Genomic DNA, 10,396 nt, shown 5'->3' on the forward strand with positions numbered 1-10,396 from the left:
ACTAACATTTCTAATAAGGCTTAGAAGTACAGATAGTGGGCTCACTATTTGGCAAGCAACCGGCCACAGTTGTCCTGTTTATCTCATGTCTTATAAAAGCTTATTCATGATTGATAAAGTGTTCACAACCTAATTAATAAATGAATTACAAACTATTCGTAAACCCTTTATACGGGTAGTCTTATTGTAAAGTGGTACCAAAGTTTTATATAGGGGAAACTTTTGACTGAAAAATATAAAGCCTTGTGAGCCTTTCAGTTTTGTATTGTCATTATAATAGATAGGCTAATGGACATCTTTTATCATGTTGAGCATATTTATCATCCACAGTGTTTGCCGCTGTTAAAAGATTGTATCAATTAGTAGTGGAAAGACCACGACCACGGTCTTGAATCCTGCGTCCTGATTGGTCCAAACGCAGCACTCGTAATGTTCAGCGCTCCCATATAAACCCATGCAGACTTGACATCGGTGCTATCTGTCATGCAAGTCAAAAGCATAGTGAGGAGTCCAGTGTAAAGACATTGCTGGAAGCTTACTTGTGATAGCCTTCGTTTAGTGTGTTTTCGGTGCTGCAGAAGCTTTTTAGAGCGCTATTCTTATGATTTACACACAGAGCAGGAGGCGTCTCTTTACATTTAGTTGTATTATCTGTGTTGAGAGGACGATGCCTTTGAGGACCGGACTTTTTCTCCTGATGGTGCTGAACGCATCTGCATATGAACTGGATCAAAACGAGTCTTATTCGCCCAGGAGAGCACGCTTTTCCTCCAATAGCCCTTGTAAGTAACACGCTGCCTCCATCTGCATATCTCAGAGTGCACCGCTTGCTTTTTTACACACCGTTTCCACAATGCACAGGCTTACCTTTGCTCGTTTACTATGTGGAGATTGTTTTTTTCGTAATTTATTTTGGCCTATGCAGCCTTTTCTGTCTAAACGAGTGCGTTGATTCATGGAGAAGGCTGCGGGATTAACGCTGTGGTTTTCGCCGGTGTCCTGCAGGCAACAGATGAGCATGGAGCTTGGAGCTGATACCTGAGAGCAGGCTGTGTCATGCTGGTAGTCTCCTTCTCATTTGCTGCATAGGTCTTACTATTAAGCATTATAGGGATTTTTCAGTGCATAAAACATAAAGCTTCCCATGTAGCCTTCATGTACAGCCTTCAAGTCAGAACAATAGTGTGTTTTTAACATTGTTTGTCACTAGGGCTGTGCATAATACAATTGAATACAACCCTGTTAGTCCACATGGTTCAATCAAATACAAATAATGACATGAGTCATAATCCCTTGGAATAATCATAATCAAGCATGACTCTGCATGGCTTTTTAAAACATGACTTCCTTTTTTAGCACAAAAGGTACAGCCCAGTGCATGGTGACAGGGATGCTGATTCCCTTCTGCAGGAATTGCTTCATCACCATAAGATTCGCAGCTCATTCTCTGTATATTGAGAGAAATATCTGGTCCCTGATGGCAGGCAGACTTTATCTGACTATGCAGGTCAACATGGGGCCCCAGATTCAAAGTCTGCCAAGTAGGCTTAGGCTCCGCGGTGACATTTCTTAATGGTTATTACGAGGGATTTGAGTCAGGCTGCTTGCAATCTCAATGGATTCTTGGATGAGGAATAAGGAAAACCAACTAACTGGACACACTGATTTACAGATTATGTGTATAGCCCATTACTGGTGTAACATTTCATGTCGGTTGCATGGAATTAAGACTGTGTTCCTTATGGCCAAGATTAGTTTTTGGATAATGACTGAGTGATGTTGCAGGGTAGCTTTTTCATTGGTTTTACAAAGATGGGGATCAGGGTTACTTGTGGGTTAATCAGCCTAATAACTATTCCGGTTATTGCGAGGCTACTGACATTAATATGGCAGCATGTATTTAATGTGGTATATGTTTATTGGATACATTCTGGATATTTAATAGGACAGTGCTTGGTTATTAGTGAAAAATGTTAAAGTGGTTTACAGCAGAGTCCTCAAATTCAGCTTGAAGACAGAGTCTGGTGGAAGTGTGTGTGTGTGTGTGTGTGTGTGTGTGTGTGTGTGTGTGTGTGTGTGTGTGTGTGTGTGTGTGTGTGTGTGTGTGTGTGTGTGTGTGTGTGTGTGTGTGTGTGTGTGTGTGTGTGTGTGTGTGTGTGTGTGTGGTGTGTGCTGTGTGTGTGTGTGTGTGTGTGTGGGTGTGTGGTGTGGTGTGTGTGTGTGTGTGTGTGTGAGTGTGTGTGTGTGTGTGTGTGTGTGTGTGTGTGTGTGTGTGTGTGGTCTAGCATTACTATACTTGTGGGGACCTAAATCTGTTTACACAGTCACGTGTGGGGACTGGCTTCCCTTATGGGGACAAATTGGAGTCATTAATTTTAGGGTGAAGACTTGGTTAGGGTTAGGCATGTGTTGGTTATGATTAAGGTTAGGATAAGTCTCCAGGAAATGCATGTAAGTCAATGTAATGTCCCCTGAAGTGATGTATACATGGTGTGTGTGTGTGTGTGTGTGTGTGTGTGTGTGTGTGTGTGTGTGTGTGTGTGTGGTGTGTGTGGTGTGTGTGTGTGTGTGTGTGTGTGTGTGTGTGTGTTGTGTGTGTGTGTGTGTGTGTGTGTGTGTGTGTGTGTGTGTGTGTGTGTGTGTGAGCCAGTGGTACAAGTGTATGTTTGTGTGAATCTACAGGCACGCCAACAATTTTCAGTAAAGTCTTTGGTATTTCTGGTGCAGTTCATCCAAGCTCTGCTGAATAGAACCAAACAGTGGAATATATGTCCTTGCCAAGAGAAAAGCGTTTTAGTGCCAAATAGTGTCTGAAACTCTCTGCGTTGTAAGGTGTCCAAGTCTCCAGTCAAGTCACTATTTGCCCCAAGTGACTGTATGTCTTTTGTGAATCACCAAAGTATGACATTTCTCCTTTGTCCGCCACATATTTTAGCTGAAACCCTGGCAACCCTTGTGTAATGAGCTCAGAGAGTGTGCAGTTATTCCCAGTGCACCCACTGCTGGCTCCCCTGCTGATGCTTCATTCTCTGTGCCCACAGCAGATGTGGCACGCTGTCTCAACAGTGCCCTCCAAGTTGGCTGCGGAGCCTTCGCCTGCCTGGAAAACTCAACTTGTGACACAGATGGCATGCATGACATCTGCAAGTCCTTCCTATACAGTGCTGCTAAATTTGACACTCAGGTACACACTCTAATTCATCTCACAATGACTTCTATTTCTACCGGTGTGTATAGGATTACATGGGTGTAACTGTCAGGGAAAGAATGTGTAAAGCGCTGCTGTGTTTTTACAGGGTAAAGCATTTGTGAAGGAGAGCCTTAAGTGCATTGCCAATGGCATCACATCGAAGGCATTCCCCACCATCCGCCGCTGCTCCACCTTCCAAAGAATGATCTCCGAAGTCCAGGAGGAGTGCTACAGCAAGCTGGATATCTGCACTGTTGCCCGATCGAATCCAGACGCTATTGGAGAAGTGGCACAGCTACCAAGTCACTTCCCCAATAGGTGAGCCCTTCCTCTAATATATAAACAAAACACGACTTGATTAAGGTTATGAGGACACATTGTATGTCAATCGGCATGTCAGAGTTTGAAGCTGATGATGTTCAACAGGCTCTTTGACCACAGAGTAGATTTTAAAGCAATAGTTTATTTCTCCAGTAATCAGACTGTCAGTGTAGCTAGTTTTAAGTGAATGAGACATATTTTTGAATCACAAATATACATGATTGTCTTGTTGCAAATACCAAATGTCCTCTTCATTTGTGCAGCATAACAAATGGCCACATTTGTATTGATTTCCATGTTTTGGTTACCATCTGCTTCATACATTCTTTCATACAAAGAAAGAAATGAAACAGGAGTATCGAGTTGTTTGTGTTTTTTGTTCCTATTGTTACATGTGGGATTGCAGTTTGGGAGTGGATACAAAAGGGCTAGCACAAGGCTTAGTTGTGACTGGAGAAGGGAAGGTCACTCCCATATGGATGACATCAGACTATAGAGCATGTGTGGAAATACAAAGTCATAACTGTAAGCAGGTAGAACAAGACGCAATTAACTAAAGAGCCCTGCTGTTCTTATTTGTTCTTTTCGATCCTCACAATCTGGGATGTTTTTGTTCCGTAGGTTTTATGGTAAGCTGCTACAGAGCCTGATGGACTGTGATGAGGACACAGTGGAGCGCGTTAGGACCAGCATGGTGTCGCGGCTGGGCCCAGAGATGACCATGCTTATTCAGCTGCTGCAGAACAAGCCCTGCCCATCCACTGCTGTGGCTGCAGCTGCCGCCATCCCCACTGGAGTGGAGAGCCGTGGGAGCTGGCGCTGGTCCATGGGTCCCCACATGTACAAGATCCAGCCTAATCTGCGAAACAGAGACTCTGCCAGTCATTTTGGCAAAAAACGCTCTGCCAGTGACAACTCCTAACTCAGATTCAGAAATTCCACACACTCCTCAAAAACTTAATGAAAGCTCCTCTATTCCCTAGGGGTGTTAGAGTCCATTCCTCCGCTTAGACTGGAAGTTACAGAAACGTGCACCTCTAGGGAATGCCGGAGCGCCCATAGAGTTGATATCAGAGTTTGATTGTTGTTATATTGTATATCCTACACTTTAGGCTTGAGAGAAATCCCCCTTCCATCGAGTCCGCTCACAGTTTAGTGTTGAACATGTGGCTGTTGCATCTGTGCGACATGGTCCTCTTCACCTCCTCCACAGAGATGAAACCCTTAACAAGTATTTTGATGCAAAGAAAAAAAGATAAAAAAAGAACAGCCATAGTGGTCCACACCTCTAGTGCACAAGTCCATATTTTAAAAAGACAAAAATCGCATTATCCCGACATTTATTCATGAATAGAGATCTGTAGTTGGATTATTAGTAGTTCATTTATAGGAATGGGGAGTTATTGGTAGATGTATCTAAATATTTCAGCAGTGAGGCCAGTCAAATTGTGAGCATGAGATGTGGAAATGAGTTTAATATCTATTTTCTGACTAACATAACAGTCAAAATGTACTGTAAGTTATCTGAGACAGCCATAGCTAGCCCTCTAAAAGAGCTCATACGGAGTGAGGTTTGTAGAGGTTTTAATGATAACCTTAAACTGACCAAAAAACGTATAACTGCCCTGAATGCTATTCATGAAAAACCAAAATAGTATCTTATAGTTTTTTTCTGATAGCGGATGCAGCCATGTGTTTCAAATCATCATCCTACACATGTCCAGGTCGTGGCCAAGTCTAACTGTCAGAAAAAAATCCATTGTGTATATCTAGTATCCACTTGTAATGCATATGACTGTTGAGATATATATGGGACCATGTTTAGAGGAATCTGTATCCATGATCCATGCCTTCACCGATGAGAGAGCAGCCATCTTCTTAGACTGATGATTCTCTGAGGTGAATACCCTGACATACACACTGACTTCCAGTGTCAAGATTAAGAGTGTATATTTAAAACAAAAAAAAAGCCTTGTTGGATGATATTTATTTTCCTACTATATTATTTAATTGCATTATTTTAGTTTTACTTAGTTTACAGATTTAAAACTAAAAAGCAGTTCAGTCATGGCTCCTATTTGAACATGAGCTCTATGCCAAAAAGAGAAGTGAGCTGACACTCTGGTGACTGAATGGGACCCATGTCATGACTCTGTGCTGGCCATAGGGGAACAATGTTGGTCATTCAAGTCAGGGGATCTACTTAATGGGTGTTATAAGGGACCACAACAAAACCATAGCTTCATTTTGACACATTTTCTGGTTGAAAAAAAAAAAGGCCGCCATTGCAGCTGCTATTGAGGAGTAACCAGGTAGAATCACAGTAAAACAAACACCAGCATCAAGTCTTTTGATTGTTACGCCCAAGTTTGCGGTGCTTCTCTTCGCATTTCTTTCCTGTTATTATTTATTTTTGTATTTAATTGTTTTAATGTGTATGTTCTGTTATTATAGAGTAGAGACAGATATGGGAAAGATGCAAGAGAAATAGTCGCATGCATGATAGGAATACATACTGTGGTGTCTGTATCTACTTTGGCTCTTGGTCAAGAAGCTTTTAAAGCCCCTGGACCCTTGGTTTTCAACAACACAACGTAAAATATGAAGTAGGCGAAGCTAACATTAAAAAAAAATTCCTAAATCCACTTTTGCAGCACAGATTATCACATGTTTGTGGTTATCGGTTCAAATCACAGAAACAAGAAGCTTATGTTAGTGGTAGACTCTATCCAATTGGCAAGTCTCATACAAAAACATCACATGAAAGCTGGACATTTTCTCAGATAAAACTGCATGGCATTCAGAGACTGAGACAATCCTTCCGAATCAGTAGATCAGATCAGAGCCACAGTCACTTTATGCTGGTGTTTGTTTTATCTGTACCTGGTAGAAAGATGGGGGTTTTGAGCCACAATGTCATTAAAACGTTCAATGGTTAATGTTAGTTTTTGCTTGGCAGCAAATTGCAAATGTTCGTGCACATTGAAAATGCAATGTAGAGATTTATGTGAAAACCAGGGCTGGGTTTAGTTCACTCTGAAAACACCCATTCTTCAAAGTTTAAAACCTTGAAAATAGTTGTATAACAAAATGATGTAATAAAGATTTTATTTCAGAAACTTATTCCTACATTGTCCTTGACAATAAGAGTGCAGCGCAGACCAGAAACAGAGATGTCAGTGTCAAAGTAAAAGCTATGTTAAGAACTCCAAACTATGCAATAATCTCACATACAAAGGATTCACAGCAACACAGAAATGGACCTTTATTTCATTCAGTGCAAGCTCATGCTGTCTGAATAAAGCATCAGTGTGTGTGCGTTCATGTCACTCACTCACAGTGTGAAGGCAGTGCTCCTCTATATTACTTTCCGTTTCTTTTTTTGTTCCGTGAATATGAGCATTTATTTTGTGTCATTTGGTGCAAAAGGAGCGCAGTTCTGAAGGAATCACTTGGGAGGTTAAGAGCTATCGTCACACTGTTGTATATCCTAGCTTAATATTGTATGTTAAATATGCACTTTGCATCTTAACCACTATAAAGGGCATTGAAACATTCAGCACATGTGCCATTGAGACATGTTTTATTTTCCCAGTGTATGAAAATCCGTTATATTTTGCATCCTGAAGGGCCAGGGCTTCTTCATGTACTATTGATACATATGTCTGTATCTTTGTTGTCCATGGGTAAATCCGAAACCCAACAGCTGCTGCTAAACTGTTTCTCTGTCTGAGTCTGTCCATATGCCCGCTCTGGTTTGTCAACACACAGTGAGCTCAGCATCAGTCCACACTCACATTCAAGCATTTGATTGTCTATCCGTGTCTTCACATTTTATTTTTTTTATGAACTTTCCTCGTGTCAAATATGTTTGGCAAGGGCAAATTGACTGTTTCCTCACCAGATTAAATGTAATGGTAATTTCAGAGAATGTACCTGTATACTGAATGTCTGCTTCGACGAGGACATGCCCGAGTTAGGTGACCCGTGAAGGCTGTTAGAAAAAACAAAAAAAGAGAGAAAAGTGTATTAGTTGCGTTTTTAGATTTAAATTCAAGTAAAGGGTGCTTAAGGTGGTATTGGAGCACTATTCAATTCGACCCATGGTGAGTTTTGTGAAACTGTTTTCCTGTCAACACTAGAGACGAGAGTCTCCTTCGCTTCTAACACGTCATGGTACTCTTTCCTCTCAAGACTTGAAATAGATAAATGTCGTGCTAAAACTAAATCACAAAGCTTCAGTGACTAGTAAAGTTTATTTTGTATTCATATATATATATATATAAGTGACAGTTATTTTACTATCAGATTAAAAAGCATATAGAGGATTTAAGGATGTTACTGAAGTTCCTGATACAGATGCTATGTAACGCATGATTGACCCTTGTGAATCACTTGCACTTTAAAATATACCCATATACATATATACCCATACTGTGTATATGTTTGGGTTTTTCCTCTGTACTGAAAAGTCATGAAAGATACAAATGCATCAATTGTGTGTCTTTTGCTGATCAGAAATAAAATATTTATCATATCTGGCATATGGTATGAAATAAGTTTCTCTGCTCGTGTTTCACTCATTTGGATCCATTTGCATCACAACCTAGCATTTTCAATAAGTCCATAAGACCTCTACATTAGGTGAGCTTAGAGATGCTTTCATGATCTAACTGTATGGTTCACAGGGAGCAGCAAACATGTATGAGAAAGTGTTCACCAGTCTCCCCCAAAACTACAAAACACATAAAAACAGAAGTACCAAACGACCACAAGCTCCCAATTATTTGTGAAAGTGTAGAACGTGGTATGGCCCAGACATTCTAAAACACTTCTGCAGGATTTTATGGATTGCATATTCCCTTCCCACTCCCCCCCTTTAACCAGACCGCAAAATATACAATAAATGTGTCACCTGGAACACCATGATATTATCCAGAGCTATTAGCTTTTCTAATTTCCTCAGTAACATGATACATAGAAACTGGCTCAGTCTTCAGGCTGCCATCAACACTGCACCAGTTTTCAAAGAGCTGCATTCATGTCCTTTTAAGTCCCAAATCTTTTACAAAACTCAAATAAAGGGAGAAAGATATTTCTATTAAATGTCAACAATGTCGTAACATGTCAAAAGCACACTTTCGAAGTGGACCTCAAATCTTTATTCGAGACAAAAGCCCCCAAGAGCATCAACTTCTGATCCAAGGTTTGATTGCTGAATATGTACAATATCATATCATATTGATCATATTTGGTGTCTAAGCTCTATTCTTGTGTCTGTACCAATATATAACCAGCTGAGTAGAGCAGGGATTGAGTGACAATAATAACTTTTTGAGCCTACAGGTGTGTATGCTGTGTCGGGGTGGGGTTCATAAAAGCTTTTTTAATAAATATAAAAAGGGGCTGCTGCAAATGACAGCTTTCAGGCGAGTGCTAAGGCTGCAAAAGGTTCATAGTGGACTGACATTTTAAACTTGCAATTACTGATTTTCCAATGACTTAGGGGCAGCGGAAACAAGCTATGGTTACCAAACAGAAATATCATCATCTTTTAACTTCATGTGGGAAAGTATTAGCCTGCGGATGATTAATATACATCCAACAAACACAGAGCAACATTAGCATGCCTTTTCCTTGTGTTTCCCGAACTTGTCCCCTTTTTGCCAACATTTGAGTATGTGTTTCCCGTATTTCTGCACACCTGCCTGTGATTACATTACATTTGTTGGACGCTTTTATCCAAAGCGACTTACATACATTCAATACTGTGGGCAATCCCCACAGGAGCAATTTGGGGTGAAGTCTCTTGCCCAGAGACACAACGACATGCTGACTGCAGTGGGACTTGAACTTGCTATCCCCTGATTCGAAGTCCAGCACACTATCCACTGAGCCACAGCCTCCCTGATCAGCTCATCGCCTCTCTAATCAAGCCCACCTAATTTCCAACTCTTTTTGCCAGTGTGCTAGCTATGCTATGCTATCCTTTGCTCGTTGTTAGCTACCAGTTTTCCTGCCTGCCAATCTACTCTCTTCGCCATCACTGCCACGCCGCCTAACTGGTCTACAGTCATCCCTTCAACCCATCTCCATCCATCATTACAAGAATATTCTAGCATGGACCTACCTCTGTGACAGTGCCTCATCATGATTGGGTCTTCCTTAAAACTAAAACATAGAATTACATTTGGAATTTCTCGTCGTTGTAGCTCTGTTTATGGTCTCCTCCAACTCCTGAGTTTAAGTATCTATGGTTTTAGCTGCTAAATGTTCCATGATCTTGACCAGGTGGCCCCTAACTTTAACAGTCTAGGTAGCATGATGAGGGTGAGCCAAAAACAGTTAAAAAAACAATAAGCTAGAAGCTATAAGATGCCAAAGAGCTGAAGGGTAGTGTATAGTTGGTGATAAATCTGTGGTTTCACTACTATGAGCAACACTCATTTTTTCCCCATATGGTCCATATTGAATAGCCAAGGGTAAAAGAATAGATTTTACAGTAGAGACTTCCTTTAGCATGACGATGTTTGTGATTTTGCATGTAATTTAGATGTTCCTATATAAGTTATGTATAACTTTCTTTAGAAAAAAATGAAAATCACATATCAGGTTATCAATCAAGTTTTGTACAACGTATCATATACCTCCTTGAATATTATTATTTCCACATTTTATTATGGTTTACCAGATCCCATCAGAACTTGTGAAAAACCCTGCGGGACCCACACAAAGAAAGATGAAGGACACAGAGAGCACCTCCTGATGAAAATGAACTTTCTTAAACTTGAACACAAACGAGCTGAAACTGCAAAGCGCTCCGTTGGGTTGGAGAGCCTGAGGAAAAGAGGGGGCAGAGCGCAAGAGGCTCCATGGACGCTAATC

General features: G+C 40.9%; 1 protein-coding gene across 1 annotated transcript; it reads left to right on the forward strand.

Moving 5' to 3' along the window:
• The first annotated feature begins 490 nt into the window (after positions 1 to 490).
• Positions 491 to 7,998, forward strand: stc1 (stanniocalcin 1). The gene is made up of 4 exons (XM_034238373.1): positions 491 to 782; positions 3,042 to 3,184; positions 3,297 to 3,508; positions 4,133 to 7,998. Exons 1-4 carry the CDS (start codon positions 602 to 604, stop codon positions 4,431 to 4,433), a joined length of 837 nt encoding a protein of 278 aa, XP_034094264.1. The 5' UTR covers positions 491 to 601; the 3' UTR covers positions 4,434 to 7,998.
• The last annotated feature ends 2,398 nt before the right edge of the window (positions 7,999 to 10,396 follow it).

This window comes from Gymnodraco acuticeps, unplaced genomic scaffold (assembly GCF_902827175.1).
Source record: "Gymnodraco acuticeps unplaced genomic scaffold, fGymAcu1.1, whole genome shotgun sequence".
Lineage (NCBI taxonomy): Eukaryota > Metazoa > Chordata > Actinopteri > Perciformes > Bathydraconidae > Gymnodraco > Gymnodraco acuticeps.